Source organism: Equus quagga, chromosome 11, assembly GCF_021613505.1.
Source record: "Equus quagga isolate Etosha38 chromosome 11, UCLA_HA_Equagga_1.0, whole genome shotgun sequence".
Taxonomy (NCBI): domain Eukaryota; kingdom Metazoa; phylum Chordata; class Mammalia; order Perissodactyla; family Equidae; genus Equus; species Equus quagga.
The window spans coordinates 82993654-83013682 of NC_060277.1; the positions used below are offsets into that span (position 1 = coordinate 82993654).

At 34.1% G+C, this 20029-nt stretch overlaps 1 protein-coding gene across 1 annotated transcript in view; it reads right to left on the minus strand.

Annotated features, from left to right (window-relative positions):
* Nucleotides 1-20029, minus strand: part of VMP1 (vacuole membrane protein 1) — a 125327-nt gene that overhangs the window by 81319 nt on the left and 23979 nt on the right. Inside the window, exons 2-5 of the mRNA XM_046675188.1 lie at nt 19710-19811; nt 16367-16502; nt 15212-15302; nt 14284-14394 (exon numbers count right to left, since the gene is read on the minus strand). Coding sequence (XP_046531144.1) covers nt 14284-14394; nt 15212-15302; nt 16367-16502; nt 19710-19785 — 414 coding nt within the window. The 5' untranslated portion in view covers nt 19786-19811. The remainder of the gene's footprint in view (nt 1-14283; nt 14395-15211; nt 15303-16366; nt 16503-19709; nt 19812-20029) is intronic.

The window sequence follows — 20029 nt, forward strand, 5'->3', positions numbered from 1 at the left end:
ATACTCCTTCACTAAGGAACAAAAGGAGTCAGTGGTTAGTCTAGAATGTGATTCATTAGGAATATCTGGGTGATAAATAAATGAAAGATGACAAACAGTCGTCTGTATGACTTGCAAAAACCTTTGTTTTCTTTAAGTCCAACTTTTAGGGGACTTTATAAATGCTTTTGCAAACAGGGATTCTACTCTTCAAATTCTTTTAATCATTGCTTTCCTCATCATAGTCAGAAAACAACTTACCTAAGGTTATGGTGTAAAGCAAACAATTCTAGGAGGTTAGAGCATAAAACTACTGATTCCAAACGGGCACTGAGAAGTTTAACTAGTGTTTATATTCTTTTTGTGAAGAAGGTCCCAAGTGTACAAATTAAGCCTCTGGTCCCTCTCCATAAAATGTTGTACAGTATGTCAAAAAGCCGTAATCTGGGCACTAGTTAATGTGGGTTTTAGTTTTCTGAATCTGTTAATAACTTACCAGATGTAATCAGACTTCTATCTCACATTCCTCATTTGATAAAAAGCCTAATAATAATAGTAATAAAAATAACAATAATGATAATAATGCCTGCACAACCTAGGTAACAGGGTAAGAATATATGAGATTATATAGTGTTATGATAAGTATAAAATTGCTAATCAAAACAAAAAATGTATAAGCTCTATAGCTCAAGTTTTCAGGACCTGTCTTTGAAGTCATTTTTATTATATGAATCAATCTATAAACAAAGACATGTTTTGCTTTTCTTCTCTAAACCTAAGCAACCTTCGAACATAAAGTTGATTTAAGCGCTTAGGAGAAATGGACCACATATTTATAGAGAGAGCTTAAAAAAAGGTTATTATAAATTGTTTAAAATATATACCCAACAGAAGAGATTTCAGCTGAACTGAATCTTAGCTTTTATTTAAGCACACATTAATAAATAGTGACTTGAGGGCAGGAAGTCACCCAGTCTGTGCATACCCCTTTTGTCTGGTGAAAACCCAGTCGTAGGTCCTGGAGACCTTGGTTTCTTCTTTTGATGTGGTGATGCTCTTAAGAGTTAATACATGAGTCATTCGTAGGGAAAGAAAGGGAGAAGCGTTGATCCTGCCCTCATCAAAAAAAAAAGGGCAAACAGACCTTTTCTAAGAAAGGCCTGTTGGTTTTCCCGCAAGAGCCCTGAGTCACTGCATGCTTATAGCCAGAGTCATTATACCTATATAGAGCAATATCAATTTGCATTAGAACCTTACTTTTGGCAATATCTCTCCTTTCGTGTCTTACGGAGGGATAGAAAGGTGAGCAATGAAGCAATAATCAGAAGTCAACCAGGAAAAAAGGGAAAGAGATTGGCTAACAATTTTTTAAAAAGAATTATTCCATCTCATGACATTAAACAATTTCCCTTTCTGAAACTTCACTATTTCATTTCAATCCATATCCATGCAGTTTTCCAAATAACATTTACTTTAGGCAATAAACAGCCAAGAGTCAAAAACTATAGGAAATGTCTATACCTAAGGAAAAAAACAGCTTTATATTAGCATACTATACACACACTACAAAGTACTTGTTTATTAAAGGAAACAGGGTACTATATACAGAGGTGTTCCATAATATTCAATAGCAATCAAGATGTCAGACTTTTTAAATTTATAATTTTTGCCACATATTTTATTGATGAAATAATCCTAAATTTTAAAGCAGAAACAGACTTATGACTCTTACACAGGGACAAATATCTCACAACTAACTTTCTTTGTACTTATTTTATAACAAAGAGCCAAATATTTTTTCTATTAAAATGGTCATATTAAACAGATGATTCATAAATACCATTCAGATGATAATGCTTTGACGTTATAGCTTCTAATAAAAACTAATCTATTCTACAACGTAATTGAATAGTTTCAAAACTTTTCTACATCCCAACCGCATCTAGATAGGACCACTCCAATGCTTTCAACATGTGAAAATTCCTCCCATTTTGATCCCAAAAGGTGAGAGAATTCAATGGTTAAGATATATGCCAAAGAGAAAAGTTGTCTGTAAAATATACTCAGCCTTCTATTTATAGCTCAATATTTGGGTGCCTTTTAAAATTATAAAATAATTGTTGATAGTTTTTGTTCTCATTAGAGGTCTTTGTCTAGGAGCTGGGCTTGTTTGAAAGGTGTAATACAGGGCTTGTTAAGCCATTCTTCAGGAAACTACTCCACCTAGTGTCAAAAACTGTTCGTAATGACTTGAGACTCGTAAATTCCTGCCAAAGAACTCATTCTCTTTGTTATTGTTAAACATAACAGACTTTATAAATCATTAATGGCACATACAGTTTACAAATGGCTCTTTAATCATGTGCTTGTCCTGTAACTTGATGAATAATAATGTACATGCATATAAGGAGCATGTCTGAGATACATTTCTCATTATCACATACCAAAGTTCCTATTTTTGTCAACCTGGTTGTTTAGAGAATTATGAATCATATTTTTCTAGTAATGGGAAATAATCCTAAAGTGGCTAATGAAATAATCCCACCACTTCTCCCAATTGTTTATAACAATCTAAACTTAATCCATAAATTATTTATTTTTCAAAATGATTGTAATGTTGTGAAAGCCGGTATTTAATAACTGCACACAGTAGTGGTTAAAACATGGAATTAGAACTAAATCTTGCTGCCATTAGGCAGCTCATTTGGAAGAATTTTTTCCACTTTTCTCTTCAGGAAAAGTTGTCTTTTTCCCTTGATGGTTTTCTAGACTGATCCAGCACTCGCACAACTATATTCTTTTCTAAAACATCATGTTAAATCTAATACTCTGACGCAGAAGAGAGAAGAGAGAATCCTTTTTTGGTAAATGGATGAATCAAATGCACAACGTCATGCAAAAATCCTTAGAAGGTGGCTAATTCACTAAGGCTCTGAAGCTCACTATGCTTCTTCTGGTGTACTGTCATCATCCCACGAGTCAGAGCAAGGCTTAGCAAACTACAGCCCGCAGATCAAATCTAGTCTGCCACCTCTTTCTGTGAATAAAAGTTGATTGGAAAACAGTCACATTCATTCCTTTACACACTGTCCTTGGATGCTTTCTCATTACAATGACAGATCTGAGGAGCTGCAAGAGAGACTGTATGCCCTGCAAAGCCTAAAATATTCACTATCTGGCCCTTTACAGAAAAAGTGCTGACCCATGGACTGTCTAGCCCTGGGTAAGGCCATTATTAAGGTGGAAATTTTGACTCATCCAAAAACAGAGATGCACCAAAAAGGTTAACAGCAGCCATGTTCCCTTCATTAACTTATTGTTTTTGGTCTGGGCATAATTTCGACTAGTAAGTAAGCATTCCTGGATCACTCATGTTCTGGATCTCTTGAAAGGAAACCTGCTATATGCCTGCTAAGACTAAAATAAATTTGTTAATGGATTTCTGGAAATTAATATCCAATAGAAGAGTGCTTAGAAGATGTGATCTCAGAAAAATCTGCCAGCCACAGAAGATTTTTTTGCATCTGATCTACTTATAAAAAAACACAAGTAAAGCAAATGAATATAACTTGCACTCATTGCCAGGCAACATTTGCTCATGAAATAAGACATGAAACAAAAGAACAAAAAGATGTGCCTGCATAAGAAATAAAATCAGAAGAAAAGCAGTTTACAAACGCTATTTATTTTCTAATTAGTTATTTAATAAGGATTCTTTCCTTATATCAAAATATAACATACCTTACTATACAGATATATCAAGATCATGTTGGTATACAGGAAATTTTTAAAACATCACATTTTAAATCATTCACTGTGCTTGTTGTTTATCTAAATGTAAGTAAATTTAATGCAAAGAGCATATTAAAATGTTGTTTGTAAAGCAGGGAGTAGATTCAGTTTTATCTGCTGCAGAAATAAAAAAGAGGATGTACTGATGTTTAATATAAAACTACTAAGCAAAATGAGAAAAAGCTATATACAGATTAGATCACCTTTCATCAACAGTCGCAAATAATACTCACATAACAGGGACAAACTGTTTTGCTAATAAAAGAAGTCCAATTATTCTGTCTCCCCTTCCCCTCTATAGGATTTTTCAAAGATTTTATTTTACATTAATTTATTCAACATACATTTATTGAGCGCCCAGTACACACCTGATACTGTTCCGGATACTTGGAATACAGCAGTAAGCAAAGTAGAAAAAAATAAAATCCCTGCCCTCAAAGAGCTTTTATTTTAGAAGTGAAGCTCATATTTTTAGTACAGTTTTTATTATTTTGGCTACTTTCACTCCCACACACTATCCAATCCCCCAAATTTGAAATCCTTCCTACTGTCACTGTGTTAGATCAGGTAATTATTACCTCTCAGCTGTACTATTGCCTGCTAATTGAACTTACTCTTAGTTGCTTCTCCGCCAAATCTACCCTCCACAATGCTGCCAGAGTTATGCTCCTAAAAACACATATTATGTTAATGCTTGTTTGAATAACTCCTTATGACATATAAAACCTAAACTCCCAAGTTTGACTTTCAAAGCTCTCCACCATTTGGCACCACCTATTTTCTCACATGGGTCTTTTTTCCATTTCCAACATACCCTACTTTCACATCTCTGCATCGACTGCCCTTCCCTCAACAAACCCATTTTCAAGAACTTCTCCTACTCTTCTTCCTGCAAGAGAATTTCTCCCTATTTCAGGGGTCCCATAGTAATTTATGTATATGACTATGATAGCACTTATCACAATGTCCCATAGTATAATTATGTAATATATATCTTTTGCTCTATTTGTCCAATTCCTTTTGTAGTCCATATAGTATTTCAGAATCTTTTGCAGAGTAAATGTTCAAGCTTTTTGAAGTAAACTGAAATGAATTACCACAGTGATGCTTTTATGAAAGAATTCAATTTTCTGAGAATATAACCCATTTGTTCTCAGTCTTAGTTCGAAAAGTTCTCAGAAAAATGAATGTTATCTTAATGGAACATTTGTGATTTTAGGAAGCAGTTAGATACCAATTTAAAATAACCACAGCAGATATTATCCAGACGTACTTAGGCAAAAATGACTATAAAATTCTAAATGAAAAGAATGTGTGTACTAAAACAATATGTCATATAGAAAAGTGCATAATGCACATATCTTAATGAATTATTACAGACACAGGTATCCTCTATCCAGATTAAGAAACAGAAACACACAATAGAGGGACATATTCTATTGGTTGTCAAGACTTACTATAAAGCTACTGTAATGAAAATTTTTTTCAATCAGTTTGTCAGTTTCCATAAAAATCCATACTCAAGTTTTGACTGATATTGTACTGATTCTCTAGAAAAACTGGGATAACTAATAGCCTTACAAGACTGTCTTCTAATCCACAAACATGATATATCCCTTCTTTCATCTAGATCTTTTTGCTTCCAATAATATTTCACAATTTTATGTAGAGGCAAAGCATATCTTTTATTAGATTTATTCTCAGCTTTTTGTTTTTTTAAAAAAATGCTATTATAAGTGCTACCTTCTAAAAAATTTCATTCTCTAAATGTTTACTGTAGCATATAGAAATATGATTATTATATACGTGTTGATCTTGTATCCAAAACTGTGCTATACTCTCCTCTTAATCCTCCAAGTTTGAGGAAGTTATTCCCTTCTCTTAGTATTTCTGCCAAGTTTTGCTTTTTATATGTTGAGTATGTATTATCAGACAAATACAAATCTGAACTCGCATCTTCCTGGTGAATTGAATCTTTTACTATTAATAATGGATGTGTTCTATCTATTAACACTTCTTGTATCATACTCTACTTTGATTTCAGTATAACTACATAAGCTTTTTCTTACTTGAATTGAACAGCTCATCTTTTTCCATCCTTGTACTATTAATCTTTCTGTGCAGTCATATTTTAGGTATGTAGCTTGTATTTAGCAGATAGTTGAAGTTTTTTTTAACATTTATTTGGACAATTGGGAGGAACATTTATTCCATTTACATTTGTATAATTATTAACATATTTGGATTTAAATCAACCACCGAATGCTTACTACTTATCCTGCCTGTTTTATGTTCCTTTTGTCTCTTTTCTTGCCCTCTTTTGGCTTGGCTTTTTAAAAATTATTAAATTTCGGGGCTGGCCCCGTGGCCGAGTGGTTAAGTTCGCGTGCTCTGCTGCAGGCGGCCCAGTGCTTCGTTGGTTCGAATCCTGGGCGCGGACATGGCACTGCTCATCAAACCACGCTGAAGCAGCGTCCCACATGCCACAACTAGAAGGACCCACAACGAAGAATACACAAGTATGTACCGGGGGGCTTTGGGGAGAAAAAGGAAAAATAAAATCTTTAAAACAAAAAGATTATTAAATTTTTACCTCCCTTACTAGCTTGATATTTATATAATCGTGTAGCGCTTACCCTAAAGATTGTAATATAGATCCTTATTTATTAAACTCTTATATAAATTAATATCTTACCTTTTCAAGGGCAATGCAAAGACCTTAGAATAACTTAATTTCAATTACTCCACATCTGATTTGTAGATCATGTATTTTAATTCTTGCTATATATTTTAAATCTCTCAAGACAATATCACTACTGCTTTTAATGTCAATCTTAATTTAAATTTACCCTTTTAGTACTCTTCATCCATTCCTGATTCTCTGGGCTTCAATCCAGAATCACTTTCTTCCATTCAAAGAACATCTTTTAGTATTTTCTTTAGAGCATGTTTGCTAGTTGACAAACTTTCTGCTTTCTGAAAATATCTTTATTTTACACTGTTCATGGGACATTTTGAGTGCAGAATCCTCTGTTGGTAGTTATTTTCTTTTAGCCCTTTAAAGATACCATTCCACTGTTAGCTGACTTTTCAACCAAATCAATGACAGCAAGAAATCAGTCTTACTGGAGATCCTTTGAAGATAGTATATCTTTTTCTTCATCTCTCCTTCTTTGCTTTGGATATTTTTCTCTGGCCTATTTTGCAGTCCATTAGTCTTCTCTTAGCTGTGGCTACCGAAAGAACATTAATTGAGTTCTTAATTTCAGCTACTATGCTTTTTAATGTTCTTATGGTTTTTTAATTCTAGAATTTCCATTTGGCTCTCCTTTATAGTTTCCAATTCTCTGCCAAAATACGCAAACTTGTTTTTTACTTTTTTAACACACTGATTTTGGATTAAAGTACATGTCTAATAACTTCATTAAATGGATCCCCTGTGGATCTGTTTCTATTGTTTCTTTGTTTTGATCAAATTGTCTTGTCTCCTCAGATACCTGATTAATTTTGATTGAGTGCCTAATTTATATATGAAAAATACAGAGTTATTAATATGAAGCCTAGGATGATTTTATTTTCCTCTAGACTTAAAATTTAAGCCTGAGCTTCAGCCCCTGTAAGGGCTGATTTATATCTAGTTCATCCTTACGTTTAAAGTATGGGCCTTTAGTGAACGAATCCAAAGCCTGTTGGTTTATCAGGGCAGCTTCTTAGCCAGTCTCACCTCTCTGGGTTTCCTCTTTAACCTAGATGTTGGCTTTGTAATTCTTTGCTCTCTTTTTATGTCTATGATGCTTTAAAAAGATGTTTTAAATTTTACCAACCTTTTTAAGACACTTTCTCGAGAGAGTTGATCCAAACTGCCTAATCTATTATCACTGGAAATGGAAAAATTATCAGTGGTCTTCAACTATGCCATGATATATTGCTACATTAAAATCAATTGTGGGGGTCAGCCCAGGGGCGCAGCAGTTAAGTGCAGATGTTCTGCTTTGGCAGCCTGGGGTTTGCCGGTTCAGATCCCGGGTGCGGACATGGCATCGCTTGGCAAGCCATGCTGTGGTAGGCGTCCTACATGTAAGGTAGAGGAAGATGGGCACGAATGTTAGCTCAGGGCCACTCTTCCTCAGCAAAAAGAGGAGGATTGGCAGCAGATGTTAGCTCAGGGCTAATCTTACTCAAAAAAAAAAAAAAATCAATTGTGGGAAATGCTGCTTATAATTTCTTAAGAATAATAGCTAGGGGCTGGCCCCATGGCTGAGTGGTTAAGTTTGCACACTCCCTTTGGCAGTCCAGGGTTTCGCCGGTTTGGATCCCAGGTGCGGACCTAGCACCGCTCATCAAGCCACGCTGAGGCGGCATCCCACATAGCAGAGCCAGAAGGACCTACAACTAGAATATACAACTATGTACTGGGGGGCTTTGGAGAGAAGAAGAAGGAAAAACAAGAAGATTGGCAACAGATGTTTGCTCAGGTGTCAATCTTAAAAAAAAAGAATAATAGCTAAAGCATGTAAATTGAAAATTATTGCTTTTTAAAAATAAAATTGGAGTAAGAATAATGATAATAATAATTAAAATAGCACCTATCATTTATTGAGCACATTATATATACCAGCCACTGAGTTGAAAAGTGTACATGCGTTATTTAATTTAATCCTCAAAACAGTCTTATGAGATAGGTACCATTATTATCATTCCCATTTACAGCTGAATAAACTGAGGTTTAAAAGTTAAAAAATTTGCCAAATATCGCATAGTACTATTTGACCACATATTCAAACCCAGTTGTTTGACTCTGAATATGCACTATTACCTCCCATGATAGGAACGAAAAATTTCAGTCTCATAACAAAATCACCTAAAATCTCTTGCATATTCTTGAATATTAAAGAAAAAGATGGAATTATGGCATTATATCTAAACCCAGGCATGCCATGAGAATATGTCCTGCATGTAAACATATGTCACAATGGAAAGAAAGGTGGACTGATAACTTAAACTAACTAATGAACGTGGGAAATTGTGAAGAAAACTTATGTTCACTCACATGTATTAACTGGTATTATGTAGGCATAAATACAGATAAATAATAGAATATGCCTCTAATCTAAGTAGAGCTATTTGAGGCTTTCATATTTATCCAGAGTAGAACCTGCAAAAATAGTACACATATTGGTTGTATTAGCAATGCCACCTAGTGGCAGCCAAATATAGACATAGTTAGAAAAAGAGTTCTAGAAGAGTGGTTCTTAACTTTTTAGGGGTTACAGAGTCTTTGGAGAATCTAATACAATAGGTCCTTTTTGCCAGAAAGATGCACTTTTGCAAAAACACATAACAACATGCATAGTGTTTCAGGGAATTAACAGACCTTCCAAGTCCATTTGCTGACTATTAAAACTAACGGAACAAACCAACTAACGTTAGAGGGCCAACTAACTCTCCTTGAGCCTTAAGAAGGAATCCATTCACTTTTCCCTTCATCTCTTCCTCTCTGGCTGGCAATCTTTATGCCTGTATAAACAGTATTTAACTTTTCCGTTGTGGCTAGATATCTGTTCTCTGCAAACTACTAGATTTCTACTGTTTTCAAATCAATTTACAAAATTTGATAGTAGCCCAAACTAATCTTTTTTCCTGCTGATTTTCATTAAGTTTAATGCGGATCAAACAACTACTCTTCTTTCAAATGTTTAAAGAAGTGACGAGGATTTCTAGAACATCTGGATTAAGGTATAACTTTTCAATTATATCTAAAAATATAAATGAAATTGTTTCTTGATGAACTTAAAAATCAAGACAACTTTTCCATTTTAAAGGCAGATATATGGTATCTAATATTTTTGGAAATATGGTAACACTTTTAGATCACCATTTAGTTGTACAATGAGTTTTAATTAAACGATACTTCTAAAAGACGTAACTTCCATACTGGAAAGAATGTAATTGGGAAATTTTGCCTATTCAGGAAAAATTTTCCTATTTCCCTTTTAAGCCATGATTTCCAGTAAAGAAAATCATGATGAAGAACGAATTAAATCTTCTTCCTTTGTTAAACTTGGTTTCTTTTTCACCAATTTTGCTGTAAATTATTGTCAAAGGGAGAGTTTTATTTCTGATCAGACTACTGTCCTAATATGGTCACTTGTTTTCTTGACTGAGGAGTTATATGAGTATGGAAAAGGTACCTATTTCATCAGAGCAAAAATGTATGACATGAGAATGTTTCTGTCACATCTCCCTAAGTGAGCATTATGTATAGGCTCATAAACAAAAGGAGGTATAATTAGGACTTTCCAAATGCAATCACATTTCACAAATATAAAACAAAAGGAGTGGTGATCTATAATGATAAAACTCCGTCAACCATCCATCACCAAAAAAATGTTAAGTTTTTAAAATGTAACCAGAGATTATTTGGAATAGTTTCCTAAACACGGATCAAATTTTGTTGTCGTTGTTGAGGAAGATTCGCCCTGAGCTAACATCTGTTGCCAACCCTCCTCTTTTGTATGAGGGTCATTGCCACAGCATGGCTGAGAAGCGGTGGAGGTCCGCACAAGGATCTGAACCCGTGAACTCCAGGCTGCTGAAGCAGAGCACACCAAACTTAACCAGTAGGCCATAGGGCCAGCCATTAAAAAAGTATTCTTTTGACAAAATCAACACCGATTCATGACGAAAACTCTCAGCAAACTGGGAAGAGAGGTGAGCTTCAACTGGATAAAGAACATCTGCAAAAAACCTACAGCTAACACAATACCTAATGGTGAGAAACTAGAGGCTTTCCCACTAAGATAGGGAACAAGGTAGGATATCCCTCTCTCACCACTCCTATTCAACATTATACTGGAAGACCAAGCTAAAGCAGTAAGACAAGAAAGGAAATGAAAGGGTATACAGACAGACTAAGGAGGAAGAAATAAAACTGTCTTTATCTGCAGATGAAATAATTATATATGCAGAAAATCATAAAGAATCGACAAAAAAGTCCTAAAACTATTAAGTGATATAGGAAGGTTATAGGATATAAGGTTAATACACAAAGTCAACTGCTTTCCTATATACCAGCAATTAATATACATGATCCACGAATCATGCACTAGGTATTTACCCAAATGAGTTGAACACTTACATCCACACAAAAACTTGCACCAAATGTTCATAGCAGCTTTATCCATTGCCATAACTTGAAAACAACCATGATGTCCTTCAATAAGTGAATGGGTAAACAAACTGCGGTGGGACATCCAGAAAATGGAATATTATTCAGCAATAAAAAGAAATGAGACATTAAGCCATGAAAAGACATGGAAGAACTCTAAATGCATACTGCTAAGTGAAAAAAGCCAGGCAAAAAAAAGATATATACTGTATAATTCCAACTATATGACATTCTGGAAAAGCCAAAACTTCTAGAGACAGTAAAAGAATCAGTAGTTGCTAAGGGTTCATGGGGTTGGGAGGTAGGAATAAACAGATGGAGCACAGGGTATTTTTAGGGCAATGAAACTATTCTGTATGATACTGTAATGGAGGATACATAACATTATGCAATATGCAAAACCCATAGAACTATAAAACACAGTGAATTCTAATGTAAACAATGCACTTTAGTTAATAACGTATCAATATTGGTTCCTCCATTGTAACAAATGTACCACACTAAAGCAAAATGTTTATAGGGGAAACTATCATTATATTGTATACCTGAAGCTAATACAATATTATGTCAATTATACTTCAATTTAAAAAAACCAATTTTTTTAAAAATAGGGGATTTTTAAGTTTATAAAAAAATTTTTTTTAATGTGAGTGTGTGTGCCTATGTATGCGTAAAGCTATATGCGAACTCTCTATCCTTTCTGCTCAATTTTCCTGTAAACCTAAAACTAGTCTAAAAAATAAAGCCTATTAATTAAAAAAAAAGGAAAAGGAAAAGAAAGTGTTCTTAGTCCTCTACAAATTTCCCTTTTCTTTCCATCTAACTACTGGCACTAGCAACCTACCTGGATCAGGAGAAGATCTCATTTACCTTGCAAGACAATTACAATAGCTCTTTAAATTTCTCTTTTCAGATACTTATGTACTGAATGAACAAGTGAACACATAACTGTTTTCTATTCGGTTAATGGTATCAACATCTACTCAGTCAAGTCAAAAACCAACAGTTATCTTTGGCTCCTTCCTCCCCCATACTGAACCACAACATATTTTTAATTTTATCAATAAAATTTCTCTAAGATTTGTCCTATTTCATTCTAATGCCATTGCCACTCCAACCACTCTTTTGAAACATTAAAGATTTATGCCATTTTTTGTCTTTATTCTGCTTGACCTCTCCCTGCAAATTATTTTTTGTAAATAGCCCTTCCTCTCCATGCTTCCTGCTATCTCTATGGAAGCCTGAGTCTCTCAGAAGGATTATTGTAACTGCCCATCTTCTCTCCCACCTTCAATCCATCTCCTAAACTATAGCCAGAATTATATATTCATAAACTGCAGATCGGGTTATTTTACTTATATTTAATTTTAAGGCATTTAGAATAATTCTAAATGCTACTCACAAACAAACAAACAAAAATAAAATTTACCTAACACTGAAAAAAAGTAGCCTGATCCATCCTGGACCCCAGTTTAATGAGCAGTGATAATGCCACAAAGCTTTTATATAGCTTTTACGTATAATGCAACACAGTTTCAGATGTTCCTTGATTATATGTTCATACTTGCTGAACCAGATAATATATACAGTACTGAGTATGTATAATGAAAGAGTGATATCTTCCTTCAAATAGCTCTTGAAGAATTCCTTCTAAACTTGTGAACAGTCTAACCATATTCCATTAAACCTACACTCTGATCAGGGGCAGAAATTACTACTTAATTTATGGAAGCAAAGACGTGATTTTTCACTCAAATGAATTTTGCAACCAATGTTTATTTTTATGTTTCTAAAGCCTTTACTAGATACATGGATCAATGGAACTAAATAATGTTTTCACATCAAGACATTTTATAAATGTTTCTCATGGATAAGAGAAGAAACAGGAAACATGAAACTTCCATGTTTCAAATTTCTTTATTCTAACTGACTGTGCATGTTACAAAGTTCACTAGAATCCCTTTTAAGGTTCAGTAGAATCTGCTATACAGGCTGCTTTTCAGATACTTCCAAATTAATCAAATGCTACAAATGAGTTCCTTAATCTGGGTTTCCCAAGGAATCTCAGAGGATAGGTCTAGAAAAGAACAGAAGGTAACCTGTAGCCTGTAATTCCTTCTTTTCCCCTCTGCCTCAACCTCTAGTGTAGTAGTATACTTCTAAGAATGTAGCTATTAAAGAAACAATGATATGGGTTACTTCCCTAGGATTTATGTCCATATTTGAGATAAAATCAACAAGTAATCATGAATAGAATTCTAAAATTCCAGGTTTTAAACTCCCATAAACTTGGAGAAGTTATGTATTATAGATTAATTCTCAAGTTATTCTTCAGACCATTAATTCAGCAGCTTTCTGAACAATCATTCCTTAATACTCATCATTCCTGCTTCAGAAATGAACTTACTGTGGCCAAGAATCTGAAGAGTTTGCAGTGTTCAACTTTATTCAGCAGTCAATACTACTGCTGTGACAACTTTTCATCAGCTTGTCTCTAATCAAGATCAATCTGTTTTCAAATATGGAATTATTTTCAATATATTATTCAGGGACAGGAATAGAGTAAAAGTAGGGAGGCATCCAGGGCACAAAATTTAATGAGGCACTCACTCTTCAACCTATACTTACATGACCCTGAACGTGCCTATTTAAATTCTGTGCCCGAGATGTTTTGCTCATCACCTCCTAGTCTTAGCTCTGCTATAATTTCAGTATATTTGTCAATGTTCAAAGGAAAACCCATCTCCTATCTTTATCATTTCAACTAAGTAAAAAAATATTCTTTAGGAGGGGGACACCTTAAACTTGGGTTTAAAAGGGTTTAGGAAAGCAGGCGGTTCTACACATGTGCTATGCCATCAACTACATCTAACAAGAGCATCAAAATAACTATTCAGATGTATACATGGTGTTTGAGGATCTCAGGGAAGATGCCATGTCTCATTTGCTGATTAAGAGAGAAAGTAAACTGTCTGAATTAATTTTTAGCCTTACATGAAATTTTGTACATTTAGATAACTTCAACTATTAAAACGACAATTGCACAAGCAAGCAACTATTATTTCAAAATCTGGAAGGAAAAACATTTCCTGGCTGAATTAAATTTAAGTAAACAATCTCATTTGCCTAAGGGTTTTTTTTCCTTTCTCTTTTCAAATCCTCGACCCAAAAGGAAAAACAAATAGAATTCTAAGTCAAACTTAAAGCACTGATTTGAGGATTAGAATGCTCATCAAACACAAAGGTAATTAAATAAAAATCTTAAACAATTTTTAACTTCCGAAGTAAAAGCACCAATTAAAACATAATTTCTTTCAATCTTGCTTATTAAAAGTTATTCTTACCAGATAAAGCAGAAAGGTGTGCAGCCCTGTTCCAAGCCCAACAGAAGACAAAATTCCTAAGCCTATCCAGTAGGCATACAAAAGAAACTGTTTCTCTATACGTTGCACATACTGAAAAACAAAAGGGATGAAGTGAAAAAAAGACAACCAGAATTCTTAAACGGAAATGTGGTATTTCTCAACTACAGTCAAAATAAAACAAACCAACTAAAGTAAGTTTCCCATAGGAAGACAGTATTAAATTAAAAACCCCGTGAAGGGGCCTCATTCCTCTACTAAGCAATAGCAGAGATGGCAAAAAATTCATCTAATTGGAATAAAGCTTTTATTTCTAGACCTTTAAAGTCCTGCTATTGCAATGACATTTATAGGAAAAATGCAAATTACTAATAACTATGAGAACAAAACTTTTAAAGATATTTAAATGTTATGAAAAACTTTTTATTAAAGTTATTAACAAAATGTCCTATTTTCCCTTCAGTTTTGTTTTATTTACAGACTATAGGCAAAAGAATTTCCCTTTTGATACATATCAAACCTAACGTTCAATCTAGGATGAGAATATCTGTTAGAGTGGATCACAGGAACGTGTTATAGGAAATATGAAGACTTTGGTAGCGATTAAAGGATACATGCTGCTTTGACTAAACACCATCAGGAAAGTTACATTTAAATCCTTGAAGGTAACAAGGAATGATATATACGAGATATAAATACTTAGCAGCCACCAACTACTATAAAAATATTTTTAATATTTGGCTTTAAAAGTAAGACACTAAAATATCAGTTACCAGATAAATTGAGAAAGCAAAACCAAGCCTAAAAAAGTTGAGGGTAGAAATTCTATGAGCCCCACAATAGTCCCATTTAAGAACTGTTTGGAATTAGAGGAAGTACAAGAACGGAACAGAGCTGCTGAACCTCTTACCTGCTGATGTGCTCCTTCAACGTAATACGCAGCTAGAAGCACAGCAAGCAGCAGTAAAAAAGATGCCACAATGCTTTGACGATGCCATAATCTTAAAAACAAATTAATTAAAAAATAAATATCTGTCTCATTTTCAGGGTTCATCACTCTACAAACCATTTCTTGCTGAAGCAGTTGGGTTATTTAGCTCAGCTACAGAATCAGTTCTTTCTGGGTTGAGCTCTTCTGTCCTTAAAAAATATGGTCTCTTGGGATGCAGAAGGGGGTCAAGGGAAGTTACATGGGTTTAGAACCCAACTTCTTAGCATAAACCAATCGTAGCCTTTCCTTTACCCAAAGATTGATCTGTTTTACACCACAACTTCTAATGGGAAGAGATATTATAATATGATGGAAAGAGTGCTAGCCTTCAAGTCAGAGGATCTGGGTCAGAGTCCCTTAAATATTGCACTTTGAACAACACACTTAACCAATCTGATTGTTTCTTGTTTTTAAAATACTAACAATCATCATAATCATATCATAATAATCATATACTTGTTTTACTTTCTTCATGCAGTTGCTTTAAGGATCAAATAAACCGAAAAATGTTACAAATGTTTTATAAATTTTAAGTGCGATAAAAACGTAAGATATTATTTCAGACAATAACTTGGAAAGGCAAGCCAGATAATGACAAGGTATGTAAAAGTTCAACTTGTTCTTTATATTTGAAACAGGGCTTGAAAATACTAAATTTAAAGATAGAACACACTGCCATGGCAGAGTCCTTTTTCATTGCCTCATATTATCACTAAAAGTGCCACATATCTTGAACCCTGTCCTCCTAAAGAATCAGGGTATCTAACGTACACAGGCCTGATTTCTCCTGAAGGTAAAGTTAGAAGAAAAGAACTCTTGTTCTCAGTGTTCTCCTTTGCATAAAAGATTCAACATGAGATAGTGGTCAACTGCAATAATCCAGTGAGCAAATAGTAATATGCTCCCCCAATCTATTTTTCTTCAAACTACAGAAAAGAAAATAAATATGTTCCTATAACACTCTAAATTTAATTAATCCATTTTTATAGAGCAGGTGGCAAGGAGTAAGAGATTGCTGAAGACTTCTAAAATCAGTAAATAGGTTTACATAAAAGATAATGGAAGACTCTTTACTTCGAGGTCCATTCCTTCAAGATTACTAGGATTTCCAGAGAAAAATACTGCAAGGTAATGAGTGGCTGCCTCCACAGGACAATATTCTGCCTTTCTTCCCGATCCCGCCTCTTCTTTTCATTCACTGAAGAGGGGTCTGAAAAACATCAGTGCAGAAGATAAAACAGAATGCTCACTTTTCCTAATCACTTTAAAAATTCAACTACCTTCCCATCCCACATTCGACGGACTGCATATAAACCTCAAAAAACAAACAATGTGGTTCACACTGTGACAAGTCTGGCTAGGTGCTTCCACTCTACTCTTAATATTATTTTTGCAATTATTTTATTGTCAAGACACAACTTTCTCTTCTTGTACATTATTGGAATATAAATTGGCCCACCTTCTATGAAGGTCAATTTAGCATCATATCATAGAGCAAAGTGGTTTAGAGCTCAAAATGTGAAGGCAAACTACTTGGTTTCAAATCCTGGCTGTGCCACTTACTAGTCATGTGACCTTGGATGAGTTAATTAACCTTTCTTTGCCTCAGTTTTCTTTTTTCTAAAAAGAAGAAAACATAGGCAGTACATTCTTTGACATCAGTCTTAGCAGTATCTTTTTGAATACCATGTCTACTCAGGCAAGGGAAACAAAAGCAAAAATAAACAAATGGAATTCCATCAGACTAAAAAGCTTTTGCAAGGCAAAGGAAACCATCAACAAAACAAAAAGACAACCCACCAATTGGGAGAAAATATCTGCAAATCATATACCCAACAAGGGGTTAATATCCAAAATATATAAAGAACTCATATAGCCCAACAACAAAAAAACAAACAAGCCAATCAAAAATGGCAGAGGATATGAACAGACATTTTTCCAAAGAAGATATACAGATGGCCAACAGGCACATGGAAAGATGTTCAACATCACTAATTATTAGTGAAATGCAAATCAAAACTACAATGATGGGGCCAGCCTGGTGGCACAGTGGTTAAGTTCACTTGCTCTGCTTCAGCAATCTGGGGTTTGTGGGTTCGGATCCTGGGCACAGACCTATGCACCACTCATCAAGCCATGCAGTAGTGGCATTCCCACATACAAAAAAGAGGAAGATTAGCTACAGATGTTAGGTCAGGGCCAGTCTTCCTCACCGAAAAATAATAAATAAGCAAAAAGAGTGAAATGTCTCAGTTCTATGTTAAAAAAAAACTACAATGAGGTATCACCTTACACCTGATAGAATGGCTATAATTAAAAAGACAAGAAATAACAAGCGTTGGAAAGGATGTAGAGAAAAGGGAACCCTTGCACACTGCTGGTGGGAATGCAAACTGATGCAGTCACTAAGGAAAACAGCATGGAGAATTCTCAAAAAATTAAAAATAGAAATACCATATGATCCAGCTATCACTACTGGGTATTTATCCAAAGAACATGAAATCAACAATTCAAAGAGATTTATGCAGTCTTACGTTCACTGCAGCATTATTCACAATAGCAAAGACATGGAAGCAACTCAAGTGCCCATCAACAGATAAATGGATAAAGAAGATGTGGTGTGTACACACACACACACACACACAATGGAATACTACTAAGCCATAAAAAAGACAAAATTGTGCCATTTTTGACAACACGGATGGTCCTGGAAGGTATTATGTTAACTGAAATAAGCCAGACAGAGAAAGACAAACACCATATGATTTCACTCATGTAGAAGATAAACAAACACATGGATAAGGAGAACCGACCAGTGGTTACCAGAGGGGAAAGGGGTGCGTAGAAGGGGAAAGGGGTAAAGGGGCACATATGTATGGTGGTGGATAAAAACTAGACTATTGCTGGTGAATACAATGCACTCTACATAGAAACTGATATATAATAATGTACACCTGAAATTTACACAATGTTATAAGCCAATATGACCTTAATAAAATAATTTTTAAAAAACAGTACTTTAGGGTCATTGTAAAGACTAAATGAGTTAATATATGTACAGCTCTCAAAAGAGTTTGACACTTAGTAAATGTGCAATTAAGGTTAGTTGTTATTGACATCATCTATCGAAATTACAAATGTGTATACCGTATAACCCAACAATTTCATTTCTAAGAATGATTAAGTGTAAAGTGAAATGAACAAGTTTATTCAATGAGGCATTATTTGTCCTAGCAAAAGACTGTAAACAACTTAAATGTTACCAACAGAGGACAGAGGAGTGATTAAAGTATGGTACACTCATACAACGGAATACTAAGCAGCCATAATAAAGAATAAGTTCTTCATGTACAGTTATAGCACAATCTCTAGGAAATACTAAGTAAAAAAAAAAAAAAAACAAACAACCCATGGTACCGAAGAGTAAGTGTGTCACACTAACATTAATTTTAAATTCCAAGGGGTGAGCAGTAGAAGAAGAACATATAAATGTACATGCTTGTTGAAAGAAAGGAAAGAAAAAATAACATGTAAAAGCTCCTAATAGGAAGAGACTAAGATGTATGCAATGCCTATCTTTGAATCCTCAAACTCTTGGTGAAACGATGCAAAAGGTATTGACAATCAACATAACCTGAAAGTCAGATAAGTCCTGTAAAATGTTATGCAAGGCAATGTAGTGATCAAAACAAACAAAAACTACTATTTCAGATAGCTTGCATTTCTTCCAATAAAAGAGAATGTCTACGACATATATTACCATGCTGGAATATTATTTGCAATGTATTTAAGATGCCGAACAATTTAGAAGTTAAAAAGAAAACCACTACAATTAAGACAAAAGGAAAACCTTCCTTTTCCTTTAAAGAAATAAAATTCCTACTTAAATCATCTAAATAAATAAAAGATGCAATTTTCACAGTTAATGTCAAATATACTGAAATTTACCACGAATTCCAAATTGGCTAAAATATAAATTTATTTGTCTCAAACCAAAATTTTAAAATAAACCCACAATAATCCCACTCTAACTTTCTTGATAATTGTATATTTAGGATTAGTGTAATAAGTAAATTATTATCTGCTTATAAAGTTTCAAAATAGCATGATAAAATTGAGGACCAAACAAAGCCAAATAAATACTTACCATACCACAAGATTAACAAACAGTAATTTTGCACCTAGAACACTACTGATATGACTGTGGCCAGGCTGCTTCTGCTATCACTATGAATAATCACCTTATAGGCCCTGACCCATAATTTAATTTATTATGATAAAAGATAATCTTATATAAGATATTATTTTATTAACAAAAGACAGAAATATATTTTATCTAATATTTATTATTTTATTACGGTGTAAAGGAGATCATTCAAACCCACAGACCTTCTCCCTCCAAATCGCCATACTTTACCTGTGAAGTTTCCATTATATTGTTCCTTGTTCATTGCTACACGTCTCTGGTCACAATTTTTTCCATTCTCTGCCATTTCATAGATCAATAACTCTTGAGGAGCTAATAAAGCAAAATAAAATCCAGTGATAGATTTTATACTTCTGCTTTGCATCTAAGACTGAATACAGAAACAACATGGCAGTAATACCCCACATATGATTTAAATAATGTTTTTACACTTTTCTCTTTTATAATCAAGATTTGAATAATTTGTATAGAAACTACCTAACAGAGGTAGTAAAATTATAAAAGCCATGTAATTGTAACCTTTTCCAAAC